Source organism: Desmodus rotundus, chromosome 3 (genome assembly GCF_022682495.2).
Source record: "Desmodus rotundus isolate HL8 chromosome 3, HLdesRot8A.1, whole genome shotgun sequence".
NCBI classification, from domain to species: Eukaryota; Metazoa; Chordata; class Mammalia; order Chiroptera; family Phyllostomidae; genus Desmodus; species Desmodus rotundus.
The window spans coordinates 122,408,999-122,435,518 of record NC_071389.1 but is presented as its reverse complement, the minus strand read 5'-3'; the positions used below and the strand labels follow the sequence as shown (position 1 = coordinate 122,435,518).

The 26,520-nt window shown below is 35.5% G+C and overlaps 1 protein-coding gene across 1 annotated transcript in view; it reads left to right on the top strand.

Annotated features, from left to right (window-relative positions):
• The window catches only part of TMTC3 (transmembrane O-mannosyltransferase targeting cadherins 3), a 68,263-nt gene extending 62,213 nt beyond the window's left edge, over positions 1–6,050 (top strand). Inside the window, exons 13-14 of the mRNA XM_024572434.3 lie at positions 2,267–2,493; positions 4,911–6,050. Coding sequence (XP_024428202.1) covers positions 2,267–2,493; positions 4,911–5,725 — 1,042 coding nt within the window. The 3' untranslated portion in view covers positions 5,726–6,050. The remainder of the gene's footprint in view (positions 1–2,266; positions 2,494–4,910) is intronic.
• Positions 6,051–26,520: the final 20,470 nt, after the last annotated feature.

Below are 26,520 nucleotides of genomic sequence, written 5' to 3'. Positions count from 1 at the left end.
CCATCTTTCAAGATATATTCAAAGAATATATTTTTTCTGTCTCCCTTTCTTGAATGTCTCCCCACACCTTAATCTCTAAAGTCAGGCATGTTTTTCCTTCTTTAATAACATTTGAAAACACATCAAGCCAAATTTGCTAAATTATGATAGTTTTTTTAAAAAATAAACCTATTGGGGTAATGTTGGTTAATAACATTATATAAATTTCAGCTGTACAAAATTATAATTCACAAGATTATAATCTGACATCCTGGTACTCTACTGTGTTTCCCCCACCCAAAGTTTAGTTTCCTTCCTCCACCATGTATTTGGCTCCCCTTACCCACTGTGCCCTCCCCACCCCGACCTCTTTCCCCTCTGCTACCAGCACTCTGTTGTTTGTATCTGAGTGTGTTTTTGTTCATTTTATTAGTTTGTTACTTTTTGTTTTAATTCCACATGAGTGAAATCATACATTTTTTGTTCTTTTCCATCTGACTTATTTCATTTAGCATAATACTCTCAAGATTCATCCATGTTGTCACAAATGGCAATGTTTGTTCCTTTTTATGGATGAGTAATATTCCATTATATATATACACATATATATGTTACATATGTATCAGATCACATCACATCTTTATCAGTCACCTGTCAATGGACACTTAGGTTGTTTTCATGTGTTCGCTATTGTAAATAATGGTGCAGTGAACATAGGGATATAGATAGCTTTATGATGATAAGTATGTTCATATTTTTAGGGTAAAAACTCACAAGAGGAATTGCTGGATCATATAGTAGCTTCTTTCTTAATTTTTTGAGAAACCTGTATTCTGTTTTCCAACGTGGCTGCACCGATTTAAATTCCCACAAGCAGTGTCGTGAGGGTTCCCTTTCCTCCACACCTTCTTCAACACTTGTTATTTCTTATCTTTGTTATGATACCCATTCTGACAGGTATGAGGTCGTATATTGTTGGGGTTTTGACTTGTCTTTCCCTAGTAACTGGTGATATTGAACAGCTTTTCATGCACCTGTTGGCCATTTGTGTGTCTTCCTTGGAAAAGTGTCTGTTCAGGTCCTCTGCCCATTTATTAAACAGATTTTTTGTTGTTGTTGAGTTGTGCGAGTTCTTTATGTATTTTGGATATTAGCCTCTGTTGGGAGACAGTGTTTGCTAGTAACTTCTCCCATCCAGTTGGTTGCCTTTTTTTGGAGATGTTTTTAGTTTCTTTTGCCGTGCAGGAGCTTTCTAGTTTGATTCCTTTAATTTTGCTTTTATTTCTCTTGAGTTTAGGGTTAAGTGTACGAAAACCCCTCTGACACCAAGGTTCTAAGTTTGGCACCTATGTTTTTGTCTATGTGTTTTATTCTTTCAGGTGTTACATTCAAATCTTAAATCCATTTTGGGTCATTTTTTGTGTATGGTGTGAGATAATAGTCTAGTTTCCTTCTTTTGCACGTAGCTCCAATTTTCCCAACACCATTTATTGAAGAGATGTTTCCTCTCTTCTTATATATTCTTGGCTCCTTTGTTGAAAGTTAGTTATCCATATAGGTGTGGGTTTATTTCCAGGCTCTCAGTTCTGTTTCATTGTTCTGTGTGTTTGTTTTTCTGCCAGTACTATGCTGTTTTATTTGGTTTTTCAATTTTACTATTTTACTTCACCTACCATTATAGCATAAGCTATTCCTCCATGTAATTACAACTCTTTATAATGTTTTCTTTTTAATGGTTATGTGATCATCCCGTAGCAGGTAGATGTATCATCGTGTAATGGTTTTGAGAAGCATAGCGTGGAGTTTGGTGCCTGAATGTGACCATTCAATTCCTCTTCCTCCCCATAGAAAATAGACACAGAGACAATAAAGAGGCAGACAGGATGCAGAGTACCAAACCCAAACTGTGGGTATCAGTCATGGATCCTGGCAGAATGCTGAGTGTTATCTGGGGGAAAGGTTGACAGAAAAAGTTAGAGAAAAAAATAAAATGTTCTTGGTTTCGACTTTGTAAGGATGGCTCTCTGGAGCCCACGATCACTATGCTTTTGGTTGCTATAGCTTTGGGGTATAGTTTATTACAGTTTATGATACCTTTTGCTCTGTTCTTTTTTTCTCAGTATTGCTTTGGCTACATGGTTATTTTTGAAAGAAAACTTTAAGAACCTCAGGTAAAAGGAAAAAAGAAAGCTGTGAAATATGGAAAAGCTTAAAACCTGTGAAAAATAATATCTATAAACTGGCATGGTAATGTTGTAAGTAAAGCTTGTGCTTGATTTTTCCACAGAGGAGAATTGCTTTTAAAAATGAATAAACCTTTCAAAGCGAAAGAAGCATATCTTAAAGCACTAGAGTTGGACAGAAATAATGCAGATCTTTGGTACAACTTGGCGATTGTTCATATTGAACTTAAAGAACCAAATGAAGCTCTAAAAATTTTCAATCATGCTTTACAACTAAATCCAAAGCATAAGCTAGCGTTATTCAATTCCGCTATCTTAATGCAGGAATCAGGTATGTTTCCCAAAATATTTCTATATTTAAACACCTATAATTTGAAATATAATAAAACCTTAACTTAAAATATATTACTTGTAACAGACATTGTATGAATGGGTAGTTTATATCGAAACTGTATCAGAGCTCCGGCTGGGCGGCTTAGTTGGTCAGAGCTTCGTCCCCATAGACCACGTTTGTGATGCAATCCCTGGTCAGGGCACACACGAGAGTCAACCAATGAGTATATCCATAAGTGGAACAACAAATCAACGTTTCTCTCTGTCTCTCCCTTCCTGTCTCTCTCTAAAAGTCAAGAAATTAAAAAAAAAAAAAAAAAACAGATGAGAAGGGATTAGCAAAAAAACATACACGCACAACACGTAGACACAGACAACAGCGTGGTGACGGCCAAAGGGAAGGGGGTGCGGGCTGGTGGAGGCGGACAAAGGGAGGCAGGTGAGGACATCTCTGATAGTGTCAACTATAAAAATAAAGAAAGAGTGTTTGTAAAAACCTGTATAAATGATTTATAAGTAGAATTTTTAACATACTTAAATTTCTCAAGTAATATGCACTAACATATAAGATAATATTAATTGTTCTCATATGTTAAGACTGATTTTTCAGGCAATCTATTAAGCGGTGTCTTATTCTATTCTGTCATTTTATGCACAGAAATATCTCCTATATAAATATGTTATTCAAATAATCTGAACTTGTATAATTTTTTACATAATTATTTCTAGGGAGTCATAAGCTTTGTATGTTTTAGAAAAAATATTATTCTATCTTCCCTGGATTTCTAAGACCAAATACTTTTGATGTTGTTTTGTGTTGAATTTTTATTGTTTTCTGAGGTATTATTATAATTTCCTATAACTTCTATGATAAGCAAAACTAAATTATTAATTATAATAAATCAGGGTTTTTGATATATAGGGATTTTTATTACTACTCAGAAGACTGGGTATATGATTTATAGTATTTTATGTTTGGAAAATCTTTATATTAGATTCACTTTTTTAGTTAATTCTTAAATTTTTTTAAACTTTTGCAAAAAATGAACAGATCATAAGATCATATTATTTTATTTATTTTTATTTATTTATAGAGAGAACAGAAAGAAGGGAGAAAGGGAAGGTAGGAAACATCAGTGTGTGGTTACCTCTCATGCACCCCTTATTGGGGACCTGGTGCTCAATCCAGACATGTACCCTGACTGGGAATAGAACCAGCATCCCTTTGGTTCACACGTAGAGCTAGAAGACCTTTGAGATGTCTTTTGCCAGTCTTGTATCTAGTAGATTGGAGAGTGTGGACCTAATAGATATAATAAATGCCCCAACACTATATGGCCAGTTTAGTAATTGGTCCAAGATAGGAACTTAAGCCTACTGATTTATTTTCAAGTTTTCTTTATCATATTGTCAAATAAAATAATATAAGGAGGCCTTATGCCTGGTATTCAAAAAAGTATAAATTTAGAGAGCAGCTAATATTTTATGAAGTTAGCCAACCTTAGTAATCATGAAAGGGCCCATTATCCAACATAAGATTGTATCTTAAGGTATATAGTTATAGAATTTGAATTTTTTTTGTTTTTACTTCCAATAAAGTAATCAAAATAAACATTTGTTTACTAACTCCTTATTTGTATTTATAAGCTTTATATTTAAGGTGTATTTTACCTTTGAAACATTCTAAAGAATTTGAAGTAGCACATAAAAATCTTATTTAGCCCTGGCCAAGTAGCACAGTTGGTCACAGCATCATTCTGATACGCCAAGCTTGTGGGTTCAGTCCCCAGTCGGGGCACAGATAAGAAACAACCAGTGAATGAATAATAAGTGGAAAGTGGAACCATACATCAATGTTTCTCTCTCTCTCCTTTTCTTTCTCTAAAATCAATAAATAAAATTTTAAAAATGTATCTTATTTAGTAAGACAAGCATTTTGTTCATCCAATAATAGTTAATATTTACTAAACATTGTTACACATATTGCATATAACTCTAAGAAAATTCATAAGTTAACCTAGAGAAGTTAAATCACTTATTCAATGTATAAAGTCATATTGTTAACAGAATTAAGATTGAATACATGTTTGTTGGCAAATCTCATGCCTCTTAATTCTCTATCCTTCCTCTACTACTTCCAGTTAGCTTCTAAACTGTAAGGACATATTTTGCCCCCTTGTTTTTGAGGCACTCTTACTGCTTTAAAGGAAAGGAAATGAGTTATAATTTCAGTGTTTCGAACACACTGTTTACTATGAAGACTAGGGTTTTGCTGTCTGCTGTTTGACTTAGTACAGCAAGTAGTTGTTTTGATGCTGTCATTTTATTATATTTTAAATAGATAAAATATGAAAGTGGTTTTTCCTCAGATTTAACTTATTTGCTAACAATATGATTTTTTTTAATTATTCATAGGTGAGGTTAAACTCAGACCTGAAGCTAGAAAACGACTTCTAAGCTATATAAATCAAGAGCCACAAGATGCTAATGGTTATTTCAATCTGGGAATGCTTTGCATGGATGACAAAAAGGACAGTGAAGCAGAGATGTGGATGAAGAAAGCCATAAAATTACAAGCTGACTTCAGAAGTGCTTTATTTAATCTGGCTCTGCTGTATTCTCAGACTGCAAGGGAATTAAGGGCTTTGCCGGTTTTAGAAGAGTTACTCAGATACTATCCTGATCATATTAAGGGTCTCATTTTAAAAGGAGATATTCTGATGAATCAAAAGAAAGATGTACATGGAGCAAAAAAATGTTTTGAAAAGATTTTGGAGCTGGATCCAAACAATGTGCAAGGAAAACACAATCTTTGTGTTGTTTATTTTGAAGAAAAGGACTTACTAAAAGCTGAAACATGCCTGATTGAAACATTGGCGTTAGCACCACATGAAGAATATATCCGACGCCATTTGAATATAGTCAGAGATAAAATTTCCTCAGCTACTTTAATAGAACAACCAATATTCCCAGCCAGTAGGACTTTAGGTGTACAAAGAGACAAAAGTCGAACTGAAAATGTTAAAGATTCAAGAAGTGAACCCAGACCCACAGAGATAATAAAAACAAGTGATAATAAAAGTCAGTCCAAATCCAACAAACAATTAGGAGAAAATACAGGCAAAGAGACCCCTCACAAAACAACAAAAGAAGTCAAAGAAATTGAGAAGAAAAGAGTTGCTGCTTTAAAAAGACTAGAGGAGATTGAACGTATTTTAAATGGTGAATAGCGTTAGTCTTTATTATGTGACGGTGGTTTCAAAGAACTACCTGTATCCTGTGATTGCTTATGGGAGCTTTGAAAATACCAGAGATTCATAACAACCTCTACATAGGATCAAAATAAGATTTTTATTAAAAACCTGCCTTACCCCAGGGTATGTATTATGTAAGATACGGCAGTAATTTTATGAGTTTTGGTGAATGTGGCAGAAATACTAAATTATACCTGGCCAATTTGTATCTTTTGTAATAGAAGGGAGATTCTCTCAGCAAAAGAACCTTGCCTGCTCTCAATTAAAAATAGTCTGGGGCCTGAATGATAATCCCTAGGGGGCAAATGCAACATTTGCTGTTTCATTCTGTGAATTCCCATTTATTAGCTGACTTCATTTTTCCTTCACCTGTTGGAATCTGGCTATAGACTAGAAGCATTTACTGAACACTTTATTTTCAGTGAGTGACCTTCTGTTTAACCAACAGACTTTGCATACAAAAGAATACAGGCTTTATTTGGTTCTTTTGTTGATATTAGAAGGAATATTGGATGAAACATGTTAAAATAAGTCATGTGATGTGTGAGCCTAAAAATATATTTTCGTAATTTTGCTTGTCTTTCACTCTAAATTGCAGTTTTTAATCAGGTAAAATTTTAAATATATATAAATACAACACATTTCTAATGGTGCTCATATATACTGTATTATTTTTTTAACGTACTGAGAATTCCACAGCATGAACCACATAATCATGATTATCTTTGACTTCCCAAACTACTCACGTTTCTTAGGGTCAAAGTCATATTAAAAAGCCTCAATAACTATAACTTTTATTTAAACTTTTGAGTTAAAATGTAGTTTCTTTTACCATAGTGTTGTCTCCAGTGTTATTTGAACTTTAATTTTGTTTCACACACCTCAAGCAACCTTAAGCAACTAAACTGAGTTCTGTTTAACGGAAGGCAAACAATGTGACAAAGTTTATTTTTTAAACACTAAGTTCTTAATATCTTGTTATGTTGTATATTTTATTAAATATTTATTTTGACTACTGAGCTTGCATAAGATTTTTAAAGCTGTTTTAATTGTATTAAGTGTGGAAAACAAATTGCTGTTGCATTTTCCTGCGTATGCATGTATTATGGTTTAACCGAAATTCCATCATTTTTGGCCTGCTGTCCGGCTATAAAAGATAATTAGCCATAATATTGAATTAATAAATTGGTCAGTTGGTTTTAGCACATTTGAACCTGAAAACTGTTATACTAAAGAGTAGATACAAATCATATTTATTAATTTAAATCTAATATTTTTCTTGACTTAAAATGCATTTCAAATGAATTTCATAATACTTAGTAAACTTGATTTTAACTTAAAATATTAAAGCAAACATTTTGGGATAGTAACAAATTCCTAATTATGTAGAATTTCAAAAACTATTTCTGTTTCTTTTGAGATAACTAATATCTAGTTATTTGTGTTTCAAACCATATCTCTCTAAATTTTTTAAAGAAATGTTTTATAAATAGGTCACAAGAAATGTGGTCTGTATTAAGGACTCGTACGAGGTTCCCTGAGGCTCTCTTACAGATTATTTTTTAGGTAATTTACAGCAAGCACTAATACTAACGTAGTTCATTCTTGATGTAGGAGGTTATGTCAATCATTATAGCAGTACCTAATTTCAGTTCTTAAATTCTGGCTCTGTGACTCCAGACGTACAGTGGAGAATGCCTCATATACTGTGACTTGAAAATGAAATCTATGTTATTCTTATGTTCTTTCCACATGTCTTGAGAAAAAAAATTCCTAGTGTGATGTTTCGTTACTGTAGCAAGTGAGTACAGTTCAGAAAAGTAGAAGGAAAATCGTCATGACAATAGGCCATAATAAAAGCTTTGAGTAATATTTTAGTAAAGTTAGATAACTCTTCAAAAGATAAAAGATACATTAATGTTATCCAGATTTTTGTATAGAAAAAAGAATTTCCTCCCTATTAACACTTAGAAGAGTGCCTACCATTATAGGAAGTGCTTACATATTTGAATTTTAAATAATTTATTTAAATCAAAACCAGGCTGAGTAATGAGTAATCTTTCCAAATCAGTGTTGCTCAACCCTCCCTTTGTGTTAGAATCACCCTAATATGCACCCTGTCCACAACAGTTAGATCTGAACTTTTTATGGTGGCACTATTAAGGGTTTCTAAATTCTCCACCTGATTCTAATTTGTGGTCCGGGTTAACCACCACTGCTCTAAACTCAAGAAAACTCTCTTCTCTCTCCCATATTAACTTTTGAAGTAAGTAATATAACCCAATTAAGTTTTGATGTTTTTACAGTTTTATGAAGGAATATGCTCTTCTGATAACTAGTATAGTCCTCACGTAACAACATCAATAACTTCTTGGAAACTGCTACTTTCAGTGAAACAATGTATGATGAAACCAGTTTACCACAGGCTAACTGATTAAAAAAAAAAAAAGAGTTACTTTCCTACAGCATATTTCTGGTCACAAAAACCTCACCAAACTTCTAACTACCCAAAACACTTCTAATAATAAACATTGAATAAATATGTTAGATACACATTTAAGAACGATTAATGAAAAACAAGTAATAGAATTAATTTCCAACCCTTTTATTTCAGTTCAAGGTCAAGGGAGGCCAGAGCTGCTCCTAAGCAACTCAGAGCACAAGGCAGGCACCCATCCTGGACCAGATGCCCTCCCATCCCCGGGCTTACACACCCGCACTCACTCAGACTGGGACAGTACAGACAGACACTCCAGTTAAACTAGCTCGCACGTCTTCGGATATAGGAGGAAATCGAGTACCTGGAGCAAACCCACGCAGAGAGTTGTCCCAGCTGGGAATCAGTTTTCCCCCCTCATCAACATCGTATCATTAAAAAGGACATTGAACAAAATGTTTCTTGAAGATTTGTATTTATTCCATTTTAAGTTCCATCAAGCTTACTTACATGTCAGATGATTATTTCTTCTCTTTAAACTCATAATAGAAATTTATCCAAACTGTTCAGGTGAGAAAAAGGTCATGGGACTGCCTTTTTGGGAAAATAGAGGGTAGGGACATTTAGGCCAGTTCACTAACCTGTGGCTCAGAGTTGTGAGCATATGTAAGTTTGGAGAAGAACACTTACCATAGGATTGTGTGCTGGTGAAGGATGTGGTTTTAGTTCTCACTGTTTTACAAAGGAATCTATTGATACTTCCCTGGAGCTCTAGGAAAGCTTTGACAATCCCCAAGAGGCAATTAATTATGTTAGTTACTCTTTCACTGCTTCTCAGAAGGAAGAATTAAGTTTTTGATTTATTGCTCCTACATGCGTTCCTTACAAACATTCAGAATTGGGAAGCTTATCTTACAATTATTTCAGTAAGTAATTTTATGAGGTTGGTGTCTTGGAGCACAAAACAAATATTTTACAATTGTGAGTTTACTTTTATGTAAATATTTGGTATGTGAATTACACAATTTTAATAAAACCATGGCTTTCATTACATCTAATTTGAGCTTTGAACTTCATGTTACAGAATGCTTCTTTAAAGATAATTCAGTGAAAAATACTATGAAAATATATAGATTTGTATGTTGATTTGTACTTCAGAAATCCACATATTTGTCGTATTTATTTTTTTAAAAAACTCCTAATTATCTGCATGACTAAATGGTATTTAAAATGAACCCCTCCAAAATGTCTGGTACCTTTGTCCAAATTTTATCTCTTAGAAACTGTCAGTTATCTATGTTAAGAGTTCATAAGAAAGTAGTTTAAAATTGTGTGCATTTTATATTACTTTGGTGTCTGTGTGTACCATATTTCTCAATATTCACTATTAAATTGATTCTTTTTAAAATCTTAACCTGAACTGCCTTTTACTGTTAAAATTAAAAAAGACAATAGGGTATCAGATTTTTGCCCTTTCAAAAAGACAAGCTGGCAGGTAGTTTTATTAGCAGTCATCTAAGAAAGGCATGCGTCAAATTCGTTCCTGATAGTGATACGGTTTTAACCCTGAGTGACAGAAACTAAATTAAAAAAATGAGACAGTTAAACTCAAGTGTGAAATACTATACACATACACAATTAGAAGTCAGTGGAGTCAAATAATGAAGAGTTTAAGCTATGGATCTGCCTGCATTCAAATCCTAGTGCCACCCTTACCAGTGTAACTTAAAGAAACTTGTTTAACCTATATGTTCTTTATCTGCAAATTGGGGAAAATACTTAAGTTATTAAGATATATAATATACTATATAGATATAGATCATGATAAGCTGGCTGGCATCTTTGTAACTTAGTAGTACATGCCATGTACATTAAATAGCCTTTACTGAACAATTGAATTGACAAGGACCATAATTAACATCTCTTAGCGAATTGGGATTTTTAAAAGCCATGATTTATTTGATGTGACTAGCTTAATTGTTGGTATGTGGTCCAGGAATGAAACTTTACAGCTGTAACCAGTAGTGTCCCTCTATCCAGTCCGGTCTTTATTGTATTTGATTGTATCGTAAATGTCAGACTAGGAAAGCTAAAGAAGCAAAATGGTTTTAGTTTTGCTATAGACTGGTTTTATTAATGGACAACTTTCCTAACAAGCATTTATTAACTGTTACCAGCTGTTAATATCTATTTCAGGAATGTGGCAGAAATTGTTTACGTACAGAAATTTCATTTAGTTCCCTGCTATTTCTAAATTGATTTGTTTAAATTCAGTAAAAGGAAATATATATTATACATTTGTATTAAATATATTAACATATTTAAATCGCGTAGGCCAGTGCTTGACACATAGTAAACAGTAGATGTTAGCTGCTGATGTAATCACAGGGCTTAGGCTTGCATTTGGTGCCTGTGGTTTGATTTATACACACGTTAGCAAAGACAATGTCACTCATGGCCATGATATGGAGCATGTTACCAGAACTCTAATGTGCAGTACAGGGGAACCCTTAAATTAGAAATTGTAGCTAGAGATTTTAATGAAACCCTCTAATCAAGCAGAGAAAAAAGGTCTCTATAAGTTTGAACTATTAAATTTATAGAGAATTTCATACTTGATGTACAGAGAATATTCTTTATTTCCTAGCATATATAGAATATTTTCAGAAGTACATTACCCAGATGCTCGTCAACATGTAAATGGATAAACAAATAGTGACACAGTTGAACAATGAAATACTATTTGCAATTACACAGAAAAAACATACAACTACATACATGAATCTCTGAAAGAATCCATACACACACACAAATGTACATTATGTATGATTTCATTTATATGACATTCCAGAACAAATATATTGATAGTGGATGCCTAGAACTACAGGGTAGGGCAGGAGCAAAGGAGTCCAGGGGGATACTTTGGAAAGCTTAAAAGAACATTATTGGAACGCTTAGTTTCACAGTTCTGGAAACCAGAAGTTTGAAATCAAGGCGTTAGCAGGGTTGATTCCTTTTGGAAGGACCTCAGGAGAATCTGTTCCGTAACTGGCTCCTAGTTCTGGCAGGTGTTAGCAGTCCTTCATTTTCTTTGACTTCTAGATGTATCCCTTTAATCTCTGCCTCCATTCACAGGGCCTTCTGTGTGTGTGTGTGTCTCCTCCTCTTCAATATTGGATTAAGCACCCATTCTACTCTATAGTTTGGCCTCATTTTAACTCATTGTGTCTGCAGTGACCCTATTTGCATATAAGGTTACGTTCTAAGTTCAGGAATTAGGACTTCAACATATTTTCAAGGGGACATAATTCAAGCCCTAATAGTGGCCATGGTCAGTTTCTAGAGGACAGGAAATCCAAGGGTGATTTCTGGATTTAAAGACTGATTCTTCATGATATCTTTTTGTTTACTACTCTCTGATATAGAGTTAATGGAAATAGACTGAAAATATTATCAAGAGTTTAAAGAACTTTTAGAGAAATCCCAAGCCTTAGAAACCAGAAACTAGTGTTGTCAAACCTTAAAATAACCCTCAGGCCCCATAACCTGAGCTTAAACAAAATACACCGGTCAAGAGATGATTGGATAAAGATCAGGTACATTATATATATATATTCACACACATACATACATATACACATACACACACACACACACACTGAGTACTACCCAGCCATAGAAGAGATGAAGTACTGCCATTTGCAACAACATGGGTGGATCTTGAGAGTGTCATGCTAAGCAAAATAAGTCAGAAAAAGACAAGAACCATATGATTTCACTCATGTGATATGAAAGCAATAAGGGAAAAAACAAGAAACAAAATCTCGAAGACCACAGTACAAGGGTCATGAAAGGAAAAGGGTCCAGGAGGGCAGTAGAGTAAAGAAGATCAAGTACATGTTGACGGAAGAAGATTTCACTCTGGTTAACACACAACACAATATACAGATGATGTATTGTGGACTGTACATTTGAACCCTATGTAATTTTACTAACTAATGTCACCCCAATACATTTAATAAAATACAGGAGGCATCTCAGATATGGTCATGGGAAACAGGTTAACCCAACTGGGGTTTGAATTGTCAAAGCAAACCCACACAAACCATAGATCTTACTTTGCATTGAACCACTAATTTAAAGAATACATGCAAACACCAAAGGCAGCTAAAATTCGTAAGTTTCAGGTTTTCCTACAGTAAGAAAAATGGTGGATCAGAAATATTCTAACTAAAGTATTTTGTAAATAGTATCTGTACGCAAGGAATGCTGGTGGAAGTCATTCTATTGTCATTATCCCCACTAGGGAAAAAATGGTTTACTAACTTGCCATTAACCATTTCTCAACAATGAGAAAAAACCTTCTAGAGAGCAGAGCGAGGACAGCTAGTCTGGTTACCAAGGATCTACATTTAATGTCTAGGTTGAGGAATCCTTGTCACACAAGGTAAGAGTTATGTGCCAGAGATTTCTTTATGATGTTTCCCTTCCCCCATGGCAGCCTAGAAAAAAATGTGTGTGCGATGTTTGGGGTTTCATTAAACTTTTTATTAGTTCTCTGGGCCGAGTAGATTAGAGATGGATATGACTGAGACCTGGGCACTGAACGAATATTTTGGGCTTCGAGTTCTATGCTGTAAATGAATGAAACTTTGAAAGTTCTCGCCTTGGGTGTGTTTCATGTGGGACGTGGCAAAAGTTTATGATGTAGATAGAGGTACTTTTGAAGGTGATTGGATGGCAAGATGGGGTAGACAAATGAGTGTATATTTTTTAGGTTATCTGTTTGTGACATCAGTCCACCCTATCTCTAGTGCCGTTTGGAGATCCATTCAGAGATGCCACTCTGGAAGGAAACATGTGATCCACACTGACAGAAATAAGTTCATATCATCCCCATGGATGTAGTCATGTATAACCAAGTTCAGGAATTTGTATGTGACATGATCAGAATTAGTAAGATGCTAGAACTAGAATCTCTTGCTCTTTTCCATTGTATGTATAGAGATGATCAAAGTCTAGTTACAGCAGCCCTCTCCAAAGCAGGGAGGGCATGGATCTGGCAGGAAAGGAGCATGGCAAACGATCAGAAACAGCAGAAAGACTTTGGGTCCCAATGACATTGTTTGGTCCCCCGTCAGGATACAATAGAAGCCAAAAACTGGATTTTTTTTTTTTTTTACATACCAGAAGCAATTACTTTCTTGTTCATAAACACTTTTAGATTGGGTTGTTTTGACACATGAAATTAAATAAAACCAACTGACACGTTTTAAACATTTAAATAAATTTTCAATGCTTTGTAATCCAAGAAAAACTTTTTTCAAAGCAACATGTTTTTTGGGAGTTAGTCTGACATTGATCAAAGACAGACTGGAACTGAGAAAATTTCACAACAGGAGGGAATATCAAGAATTTTTTTCACATTTTCTGGGTTTTGTATCCTCTTTCAGAAATCTGCAAAAAAAATGCCTGACTAAAGTGCTTTTCAAAGTCCTACACGGTCTTCTCCTTGTCTATCTCCCACCTTTCTCCTCCACCTTTTTCTCTCCAGTTAAACCAGCCTCCTTACTGAGTTCCCACCTCAGGGGCCTTCCACTTCCTGCTCTCTCTGCTTCCAACACTCTTCTTCCAGGTGTCCACATGGGTTCCTGGACTCATTTAGATTTCTTCTCAACAACTTTGAACAATAAATGCTGTTCGAAGTTGTATAAAATGTATAATGGTAAAAATGTAAAATGGTAAAGAGCTGTGAAAGAAGTAACAATTAATGATGGGCCGGAACATAATAATAAGTGAAAAACTAGCTCTTGAAAGAGAATGAGAATTAATTAAAAATGAAAAGAGAAAATAAATGTATCACCAAGGAGTCTATGTCTCCCAGTCCGCTGTTAGGACATTGCCTTCTTAGAACAGACGGACCTAGGGTCGGCGCAGACAAGGGTAACTGTGGCAAGTTGTGGTAGGAAGGGTAACTGGTAGGAAGTAAAGGGGTTATGTTCTTTTAACAATTCTTTGCTCTGCATAGTGTCCTTTCTGGTGGGATTTTATTTTTTATCATTATTTCTCTGTCCTTAGTTATCTTTCTTCCAAGATGGCTATCCGAGTATATGGGATCACATTTAAGAATACTCTTGAAAGGACTTTGAAAATCTGAAATAGACAATTTGACCTAGGTCAAGGTCAGAGGACAGAGTCTGTGAGGTAGACATTTTCTCAGTGCTTTAAATCAGCTATTTTCAGTAGGTGTGCCGCAACAATTTTTAAAACACACAATACCTGACCATTCAGTCAGAGGGGCACTGACCTCTTTTCTTTAGATTGTCAAATTAAAAAAGAAATGACAACAGCAAACACAACAATAGCTGGCCAGTGACAATGAATCAAAATTATACCTATTTTTGTCAGATAGGCAAAAAAAGATTTTTTTTTGGTGTGCTTCAGAATTTTAGTAATTAGTTTATGTGTGCTATGAGATGAAGAAGGTGCAAAATTGCTGCTTTACAGAAAAGCTGGAATGGTGAGACGTATTTGGAAACATAGTACGAGTTTCCATGCAGAGGCAAGTGGGAAAGAGCAGGAAGTCCTACTCCTGCCTTTACATAGAAAAAGGCAAAGAAGCTCTTGAGACACATGTAGTTTAGGAGAAGCAGTCCTTACAGGGGTGTCCAACCTTTTGGCCTCTCTGGGCCACACTGGAGGAAGAGGTGTCTTGGCCAAGCATTAAATACAGAAACACTAACGAAAACTGATGAGCAAAAAATGGTTTTAAGTAAATTTATGATTTTGTGTTCGGCTGCATTCATAGCCATCCTGGGCTGCATGTGGCTCAAGGGACGTGGGATGGACAACCCTGCGAGTTTTAAAGTATGCAGACACATTTGGATGCTAGATTTTTTCCTTTGCGGTCAGTCACTGTTAGTCCTAGGTAGTATGGTTTGAATCAAGGACGAACAGGAGCCAGACATAACTTCAAATGACTCAGCAAGAAGGAACTCAGGCCACTTTGTGCTGCTTTGACAAGTTTACCAAATTAAATGTTTGATGAAAGCAGAGCAGTTGAGTCAATTAAAGACACAGTTAGTTGTTGAACAGAGGGACGTGAAGTCACTTATCTGTAGAGCCTTATCTATTATTACTTTCTCAAGGCTCGGAAGATCTGGAACATGGGATGCGTGTGCTGTTGCTAACATTCAGAACTGTGCAACCAGTATTTCCTTGTATTTTTGTAAATAGCATTACTGAAGTTGCATTAGCGTTTGTGCACGTGAGTGAGCACGTATGAGATCCTAAATAGCCTGACTAATGCCAGTAGTACTGAAGATCTATTTAGTCATAAACAATTTATAATGGGCCATAAGTCCTTTAAATATATAGACTTCAGAAACCTAAGCGATCAGATGGAATTTAAATAATTCTGTTTTTGTAATCTATGATACCCATACTTTTTACTCAGAAAGTTGTTTGCTAAATATATTCAAATTAAGAAAATATTTAAGTAATAATAGTTCTTGTTTCTTGACAAACTGTATTAGGAGTCTAAGTACATTTTCTCATTTGAGTCTCACATCTAAAGGGATTGAATTATAATCTACATCTTAAAAATGATAAAATTAAGATTTAGAGAGGTTAAGTAAAATATCCAAAGAAACAGCTAATGGAAAGTTCAGGATTTGAGCTCAGATGTATCTGACTATAGAATTGGTTCATTCCATGTTTCTTTATTGGTGAATATTCATTTTTAAAACATTTATTTGCATAATATTAGCTCTCATATGGAGCACTGACTTTAGCTTGTTAGATATATTTCATAGACATGCAAATGAATAATTACAATAATATGTGGAATATATATATTTAAACAGTTGATCCCAAGAGGCTTATGCTATGAAAGGCATGAGGAAAGTGAGCCTGCCTGAGGAAGCATTTTATGGTCACTCACATGCCCGTTGGGTGCAATGACAGGTAGAGCAGTATATATTATTTACATTAATTTCTCTTTCTTCTCTGAAACATGCAATTTAATTCAACTAATTGCAACATGACTAGAGTGGAACTCCAATGTACAGCAAACATGCAAAAAAAAAAGTGTTGAATTTATCCCTTTTGCACTGAAGAGTCATTTTTTTTAGCACAATGACCAAAGTTTGTATGATGGAGTAGGAGCTGCTTTTGACACGTGATGTCATTTACTCCTCAGATTATGTAAAGAGACATTAGATCCATCTTGTAGGTGAAGCACACAGGGGTCAAAGAACTGGCACTTGCCCAAGTGTGCATCCAAACAATGAACTATTCTCCTACAAGTGGCAGTTTATGTCTGAATAAGTAAACTTATAAATCAGCTGAGTGTCTTCTCCAGTTAGAGTTCCCTAGCAATAGTTATTTTGGTAGGATGAGTAAAGGCCCCCAAAAGATATCCATGTCCAAATCCCTGGAATCTGCCAATAAATTACCTTGTGTGGCAAAAAGATTTTATAGATGTAATTAACATAAGGGTCTTTAGATGGGAGATTGTCCTAGATTATCTTGGTAGACCCAATAGGATCACAGGGGTCCTAATAAGAGGGGCTCAGGAGAGTCGGGAGCAAAATGAACGCTGACAATGGAAGCAGAGGTTGCTGTGGTGTGTCTTGAAATGAAGAGATCAGGAGCCAAGACCCTGGGCAGCCTTTGGGAGCCTGGAAAAGGCAAAGATTCTCCCCAGGAGCCGCCAGAAGGAATATAGCTTAGAAACACCTTTATTTTAGACCTTCGGCCTTCAGTAATGTGAGAGAATATTTTGCTTTAAACCACTACATCTGTGGGAGTTTATTACAGCAGCAGTAGAAAACACACAGTGATTTTATCTTCTACACGTTGAGAATGGAGTTCAAAATTCAGATCTGTTTCTTTCCAAGAGTCCGTGCCTTTTCAAACAGGATGCTTTTTCCCTGCTTATATTATCTTCTTACAGTTCTGTGTAAATATTCACAAATCCAAATATTCAATCTCTTTAAAAATCTATCAGCAAACATGTTTTATGTTTTATGTCATTAGTATAATATAATTCAGGAGGATATATATATCCAACATGATTTACCCGAGAACAGGATTCCAGTCTTTTAAGATATACTCAGGAGTGTTATCATAAAAATATGAATACCTTTTCCTTTGAGACTGAAATTGATAAACTCAACATTAAAGTGGATGAAAGTAGAAATAAACTAGATTTAATGATGTGTCGTGTTTCTAAAAGTATGCTGCTATTGGACAAAGAGGTCTTCAGAACCAAATGAAAAGTAAAGAATATTTGGAAAACTTTGGTCTTGATAAAGGGGCCAAAGCCCCAGAAAGATGGGATCATAGGCTTAATTAATCAGAGCCCCTGCTGATTTGCTCCAGCAGGTACCTGCAGATTTTAGCTGCTTGAGGCATATTAGAAGGCACTCACCAGATATTTTTGAGTGGTTGAATAAAATTTTTCTATGGGATGTTTATAAATTCTTAAAATTAAAAAAGATCCAATATTATGTATGACATTGGTGCAAAAATTGATACACTAACTAGTGAAGAGAATAAAAAAATCAAGAACCCTGTTCTAACATAACAGTAATGACACTATCCATCTGCTAATGCTTATTGTAGGCCAAGCACTGTGCTAAGTGCTCTAAATGCATTAGCTTATGGAATATATTTATTGCTATTTTAACCTTCACTTTTAAGGAAGCTAAGGCTTGAAGAGTCAAAGTGGTAAAACCAGGTTTTCTATGATGCCAAATCCCATGGTTTATCTGCTCTGCGATGCTAACTTTAATGATGTAAAATGTGATAATTGTGGCATTTAGTTTCATAAGGAAAAATTAATTTTAAGTATATGATATTGGGATGACTGTTTAAGGCTTTTGTCACATCATTTATCAAAATTAGTTTCAGACATAAACAAAACTAGTCTCCTAATATTTAAAGTACTCTTACAAATATAAAGAAAAGAATAGTTCCTTCAGTAAAAAATGAATAAACAAAATACTCCCAAAGTGCAAATGGTCAACAAGTACATAAAAAATGTTTAACCTCAGAAGTAATCAATAGATACAAAAAAAAATTACAAATGAAGTCTTCTTCCAAATCGAGCAGGCAAGGGTTTACCAAATATTGAACACACGGGAGGAACAAGCATTTGCCTGGAAACTAACAGAAATATAAATGGCTATAGCCTTCTAGATGGAATAGTTGGAAAATGGGGTTAGAAGGTTTAAAATAGGCATGCCATTTGATCCACCAATTCTATTTCTGTGATTTTCTCCTAAAAATATGAAGAACATTACCCGAGCATTATGTATAATATTGAAAACAATGTGAATTTACTGGAGAGATGTTTACATACAGCATTAGGTGGAAAAAAGCCAATCACAGAAAGCTATGTGTAGTAAAACTCATTACAATGTGTAATTACTTTAAATAAACCCTCTCCATCGCATGTGTCTATTTCTGTCCATCGCAGTCCATGGGGGAAAGGACTTGATCTTAGCTTCCAGAGAGTTAGCAGTGACGTGTTCCTGAGTGAATGAGATTGTAAGTGGTTTTTATTTTTCATGACTTGACTTACCTGTATTTTATACTTTAACACATAGATATTTCTCTGATAAAAATAAAGGAAAAACTAAAATTGATAAAAGAATGAGATTTCAATCACTCCCCACAACTTCAAATCAGATCATTTACCCAAATCGAATCAGATCACCCAGCTTGAAAAACTTCTCCTGACTCATTTACTGCATAACAAACCCAAACACTTTGTTTTGGCATCTAGAGTCGTTTCCCATCTGGTCTTTATTTACAATATTTACTTTGTTATCCACCTCTGCATCTCAAGGGTCCTGTGAATACTTTTGGAAAATACCAAGCCCTTTTGTCCTCTGCTAAAGAACTTCTAATCTTATTTCTCTGAAAAATATCATCTCTTCCGTGAAGGCTTTTCATTTCCCTAAGATTTAGTGCTTCTCAGCTAGCTCTCATAGCATATTTTTAAATGATTTGCCTGTTGTCTTCCAGCACTTGCCACTGCATATCACATGCTTGCAAACACTCCAGGTGCATACAAGTAACATACACGCAGCTCTGCGTTCCCTGGCTCCTAGGGGTCAAAGGAGTTGGCGATAGATGTTGCTGCAGAATATATGGAATAAAGCAGAGATTTGTAAAAAAAATCACCGTAAGCCAATATGTGATCATCACACATGGAATTAAGTGTTCTTCACATGTAATTAGAGTTTATATGATATAACCAGTAACTTCAGCGAAGTTTGAAGTGACAGTATAAGTTCTTCTAAAAGTAATAGCTCCTAGGAGCCTATAATACTGACAAATTTAACAAGCATAAAAAGCAGATGGACAAATGGACTGGTGAACAGATAGACAGACTGAATAAATAGATAATAGTGGGCCATTATCCTTGATTATGCATTAACAGAAGCATGGTCACATACTATTCTGAAATTACATTAAAATAGTCTCTCAAATTCTTTTCCTCGATAACTTTTGAGTGTTCAAGGGGCAGCAGTTTGTTTTCAAATAGCATGCTAGTCAGATCAGGTGGCAGTGGCTGCCTACCGTCTTTCGCTGGTTCATCCCCATTCAGCAGAAAGGAGGAGTATGATCAATGGCCGTGGGTGTGGGATAAGGGATTGATTGGCAGTATATGCCATCCCGGGACACCTCAGCCTCCGAAACACTTCCTAATGGGAATTTAAGAGCTGTGGGACTGTATAAACTTTCTTCTCTTGCTTTTTCATTCCTTGATTCCTGTATTTTCTTGCAGTGTCTATGTTCTTGGATAACATCCCAAAAAGATGTTTTTCTTCATAGTCAAGTTCTATATAAACTCACATTGATAAATTAAAACACTTTTAGTCTTCAGAACCTTCAACATAAATAAAAAGATAGGATTAACATGATACATTTTAATGAGTCAGTAGGTAAAATCACTTAAAGCAACTCAGTTTGTTCCAGTGGCTGAGAAAGCAATGTTTCCTGGTAGTTTGGCCACCAGCTTGTACTAACGAGCCATTTTAAGAATAAGAAATTTCGGGAGTTATTCTGGCTGGGGTGTGCAAAAACAAGATGTCATGCTAACTCTCGTTAAAAGTTCCTCCATAACAAATTCAAAGGTATACAATATTATTAACTATGTCTTGGCAGTTCATTTTCTTCTTTTATAAACAGTCGAGGAAGCATCTCTGGTTTATTTAATTCCCAGAAAAGAAGAATCGGAACAATTTAGCCTGCTTAATATCAAAACCTACCTGACCGCACGGAGAATCAGGAGGAGTTTCCCAGAACACTTTATTTTAGTCACATCATCCCGTACACAAACTCTGTGACTGCTCATAAAACAGAATTTTTAAAAAAGCCTTAATGCAAACTTTATAACATTAATTTATTCTATTATTTATCCTTTTTCAAATGTATTTTTCAATCACAGTTTCCATTCGACATTATTTTCTATTAGTTTCAGGTGTATAGCATAGTGGTTAGACAATCACATACTTTTTTACAAAGTGATCCACCCAGTATTTCAAGTGTCTACCTGGCACCACACACAGTTATTACAATGTTATTGACTGTATTCCCTGTGCTGTACTTACATCCCTGGGACTATTTTGTAGCTACTAACTTGTGTTTCTTAATCCCTTCACCTTTTGCACCCAGCCCCTCAAGCCTTCTCCCTTCTGGCAGCCTTTAAAGCTCTTTCTCTAATTCTTGTTTCTACCCCCCTTTAGGAACTTCCAGGAATTAATCCCTTGTTCTTTGCTCTTCTCCCTTAATATTTACCTTTTTCAGAAACTCCTTCATCCTTGTAGTATGATTTACCACCTTTGCATGGATTAATTGCTTAATATTTACCTTAAGTTATAAACTTTAGATAATTGTCTGTAGATCAACCACGTTCATATCTAAACTCTTATCTTTTTCCCAGAAAATGATATTTAAAAAAATATATGCATCTACTCATTCTCTATCGTATCATTACTTATGATTTCCCACTGGGTCTTTTAGCAGGACCTATAGAATTCATATAAGTGATCAAACTCTAGTCATTTCCTGCATTCGTCCCACCACTGCCTAAACTTCTCTTAGTTTGCTTGCTATTCTTTTCAGGACCTGAAGGATTAGGCACTCACTGCGCAGGTAAATTTTAATTGGCAAGTAGTAAATATGAGACGATGAGAATTTTGATTTTGAAATACTGCTCTGTTAGAGAAGTGTAGACAACAGATAGTTGGAACATACCCTAAAGGCAATTTTAATTCTTCAGTGAATTTAGGAATGAGGGAGGAAAGGAAGGTGTGGGTCATAACTACACGTTAGCTTCTGAATACGACTTTCTACGTTCTCTCTTCCAGAGAACGATCTTATGTAAAATGGCCCAAAACTGAAGAAAAGGAGGAAGAAAGTATAACACACTGGTGCCCGTGCAACTTGGTGTGTGCTATTCAAAAAATATATTCTGGCTAAATGAATAGTTAATGGGTTGGATTAATGGTGACAATTGTAGTCATCACGGAGGGCTGTTAGGGATACATCTTTTCTCCAAGTGGGGCTTCCTCAGCACATCTTCGTTTTCGTCATGCACGTGGCAACCATTTTTACTTCTGGGTATGGCTGCCCATCTCCTGTCTTCCCCGACTAATCACGTTTCACTCCTAGCAGTCTCCTTCGTCATTTTAACAATCGCGCCTCTTGACAGTTTTCATGCGGTAATTCTACGTCATCGCACGTGTGCTTATCTCGACCCCCCAGAGAATAAACTTAGTGTCGGAGACTGGGTTTCCCGAGTCATTTGAAAACCCTGAACAGAATGCTCTATGCAGTGGTGACCGAAAACCGCTCGGTGCTTTATTCTGAAGTTCTAATCAAATGCGTTAACAATGATTATGTTATAGAAAATACCCACTTTCTTCCGTTGTAAGGACTTCATTCTGAGCATGTTGGGTTGTTTTGTTTGTATTTAATCCACATTTTTCACTTTAGGAAAGTTGTCTTTAGTTTCCAGGAAGCAAAAATTCCCAGAAGATTAATCTTTTAGTCCTTTGTTTCCGCTTCATAACCTCTTCCCGTGTGGTACATTTCCACATGTGGATGCATTTTCTCCAACATCTATCTGTGAATCTTCATATTTGGTTTTCTTCATACACATAAGTCCTAGACTTGAAATATGTGTGGTACATGTTGCAAACAGCTCAATGAAATCACTTCTTACAGCCTTGATGAGAGTATCTCATCATCTGGGACTGAGCTGTAGCTGGTATAGACTCTGAGACCTGGAAGAAGAAATTAATTTGGTGGTTTGCTCGTGACAAGAGATATCGAGTATCACTTTTTAGATGACATAGGTTTTACTTTTTGGTATCATGAAAGTACTTTACTTTGAATTTTTTACATTTTTTCCAGTTTTATTGAGATATAATTGACATGTGATGTTGCATTATTTTAAAGTGTACCACATAATGTTTTCATAGATGCATGTACTGCAAAACAATTGTCACAGTAAGTTTAGTTAACATCCATCACTTTACATAGGGCAATTATTTTCTTACGGTGAGAACTTTTAGGATCCAGTCTATAGCAACTTCTGCAGCGTTGTTAACTGCAGTCTCCATATGCTGTACATTTCATCCTCAGAACTTGTTTATCCTACTACTAGACTTTTCTTTTGAAATTTAAAACTTATTTTTCATGAAGATAGCTGTTTACCTTTTTGTGAGTAAAGACTTTTAAAATTTTTTTATTTTGTTGTATTTTTCCCACCACTCCTATACTCACTCCCCCCACCCCAGTTGTCATCTGCTCTCCATCTATGAGTCCGTCTCTGCTTTGCTGGTAGTTCAGTTTGTTCAATAAATTCCACCTATGAGTGAAATCATATGGTATTTGTCTTCCTCTGACTGCCTTATTTCACTTAGCATAAGACTTTGTATACAAAGTTATTGACTACTAGGTTATCACATGAAATACTGAGATTTAATTATACTTTCTATTGTGAAAAATATTTTTGTCAAGATAATTTCTGTTTTAATACAGTCATAACTAAAGAAATACATAAATTACACAATTTATTAAAGTTCCTGTGTTAGTTTTCTATAGCTGCGATAACAAATAACCACCAACTTATTGACATAAAACAACAGAAATTGATTCTCTTAGAGTTCTGTGCGTCAGAAGCCAAATGCATGTCCAACTGGGCTAAAATCAAGGTGTTGACAGGCCTGTGTTTCTTTCTGGAGTTTCTAGGGGTGAGTTCATCCCTTGGCCTTTTCCATCCCTTCAGAGGCCATGCTTGATCAGGGAAAAAGTATCAGTGAATTAAACTATCGAAAGTTTTCAAAATAAAACGTGTTTGGATTTGCATGCAGCATCGTTTATTTGGGTAGAGCGCCATGCATGTGCAGAGCTCTTCTCTTTTCCGCTCACTGAACGTTTCGGAATAAATTATCTGAGAAACTATTCTAACATTGTGACCTTATGTATCATCGTGTTCTACGTAGAACGGGAAAGAGAAAGCTTTTGAGTAAGAGAATTACTTCATTAATTTTATGATGGCATCTAGAAGGGGGTGGAAATACTAGAGGTTGGGTTAAGGGGTATTTGACTGACTTGAAAAATTATTGAAAGTAGTTTAGTTTTTATATTTCTATTCCTGGTCAAAGACTCTGGTGAAAGTTTGCCTGTAGTTCTGAAGATGGGCTTGTGCTAAAAGCCCACAGAAGGCCAAGGGGAATGAAACAATGAAGTCAATGGAAGAAGCCAGGTAAAGTGTCAATTCACAATCTCAACTCTCGTGACATTCAGAAGTTTACGTGAGCTATAAATTTTTCTTTTTTCTATCTTATGGCACAGATCAAACCCTTTTAACATCTGCAGGAGAGTCCAGTGGATAACTTTGAGCAACCAGCACCAGTAGTAATGTCTTTACAATGTGGAAGGCAGGTAGAGCCAAATCAAAATAGGTCACTCGAAGATGACTTTAAATTCTAACACTTCTTTATGTTTCTTGCTGCATGTCTTTTCTTCCAGTACCTGTTCAAATTGCTCACGCATACTACATACTATAGCATACATAAGTGTACTATGTACTATATTGTATTGTATTGTATTATATTGTATTGTATTACTGTATACAACTTATATAAAAACAATAATAATGATTCCATAAAGTATAGAACTCTTCAGGAATACAAAATATGGTGGGTAGCCAAATATATTATAATAACGACTACAGAGTACCATGTGTGTGTGAGGCATTAGATTAAGCACTTCACATTCAATTTAATCCCCACAAAAACCTTATCAGGAAGGCTTCAGTGGGCTTCACTTTACAAAGCGGGAAACCCAGGCAACTTTTTCTAGGTCACACAGCTAACAAGCAGCAGAGCCCCAACTGAATCCAGGTTTACTTACTTGGAAGTCTTTCCTCTTACACATTAATCAGTATAGTACTATCTAATAGTAATTATTCTTCTAATAACACAGTACTCTTAGTTTTACTTTCAGGTCAACTGGAAATCTTAAGTACTAGTTTTTTTTCTGTTATTTTAGTCTTTCAAGTTTACTTTGATCTATACTGAACTTTTAGCTCAAAATCATTTGACGTGAGCAAACTTCTAGTGTATCTCAGAAGAAGAGCGAGAAGGAAATTCCAAGTTAAATATTATAGGCAAATTCATGCTTGCCCTGTACCCTTCCAAACCTATTGTAAACGAACAACAATGTAGAAACTAGAAGGGACAAAAGGAATTAGAGATGATAGTACATAAAATATGTCAAGAATTTTTTGAAGATGAGAAGCTGGTGGATGAATTTGTTTAAGCAACCAAAACAGAAAAAGACCCAAAAACAACAACGCTGTTTCTTTTTTAGAGAGAGATGTCAGATGACACAAGAGGATAAGGGTTATAACACCACTAAGATTCAGGAACCAGAAGCATTAGTATGCAGAGAGGTGGAAAGATTGTTTGAAAGTCTGTTTAATAAGCATTTAGGCATGCTGATTCCATCCTTCCCTTTGCTATTGTCTAACTTCCTGCCTCCTGGTTGTATAAAAGAATTTTTTTTTCTGGAAAGGTTGAACCAGATTGGCACTAGGCTTAGACACATACACTGAGGACTTGATGATTAACTCAAGTATTAAAGTATACAGAGTGATTAAGTATATGGAGAGGTTAAAGATGATTAAAGTATGCAGAGTGAACTATGAGGCCCCAATCCTCTTCCCAGATTCAGCTTCCAGGAGTACTGATAACCAGGCCCTGCTGTCCATCAAACACATGCCTTAGAGAGAGATTGGAGCAAAACCCACCTGGGGAAATAGACTTGTCTAAGAGGAAAACGCTACGGATTCTAAAATTGAGAGGGAGGGCCTACAATAGCTTCTTTGTCCCCATCCAATCAACACACAGTCATAACCCCCAGTCAGTACATCTCACCTCTAAACATGGAGTGTCCAGGCAGCATTTTAGTGACTCATTCTCAAATATGAATGGATAGCAAGAAGGAAGATGAGGCCAGGCTTTCTATGACCCTCCAGTGCATAATGACATTATGTTCATGTATTCCAAAGTGCTCTCAGTCATAGCTTTTATTTTACCAAAGTCTCAAAGAAAACAAAATTACGTTAAATGTACCTGATTCAGAGATAGAATACCTGCCTGGAAGTTGATCATATGTCTCATTCTGCCCCATTCTTTTCCAAAGAACTGCTTTCTCATCCCTTCCTCCACCAACCACTACCCACTACCAAGTCTATTCTTCTCCCATTGGTGACTACAATAAATATTCAGTATGTTACATTTTACTACAAGCCATATTTATTTGTTTTTAGATTGTTATACCTTAGTTATATAAACATATTTTCATTGCTGAATCAATAACCATTTTCGATCTGTGAAAATCATTGGTATAGTTTAGATTGGGAAAGAATGCATTCTAGTTTTCCCATTAAAGTTGATGGAACTATTTTTTTCATTTAACAACTTTTACTTAGCAACAGCATTCTCAGAAATAAACTGAAACTGTGAATTGATGGATACGTGTATAATAAAGAAATTTTCAGATGCCCAATGTCTTAAAAATCTTCCTGTAAACAACCCTCATTAGGAAACTACTTCAGAAAATAACAGAAAATAGCGGGATGAAAACAAAGAAATATGGTGTTCCAACCCAGGAAAAGTGGAAGAAATTCCCAAGATGATTTCGGAAGGAAAGTGTTAGAATGGCTGTGGAGCAGACCTGGCTCGCATCCGGTACCAATGAGAGCAGGGTCCAATGCTCCTGTAGGTAACATCCCTTCAAAAAC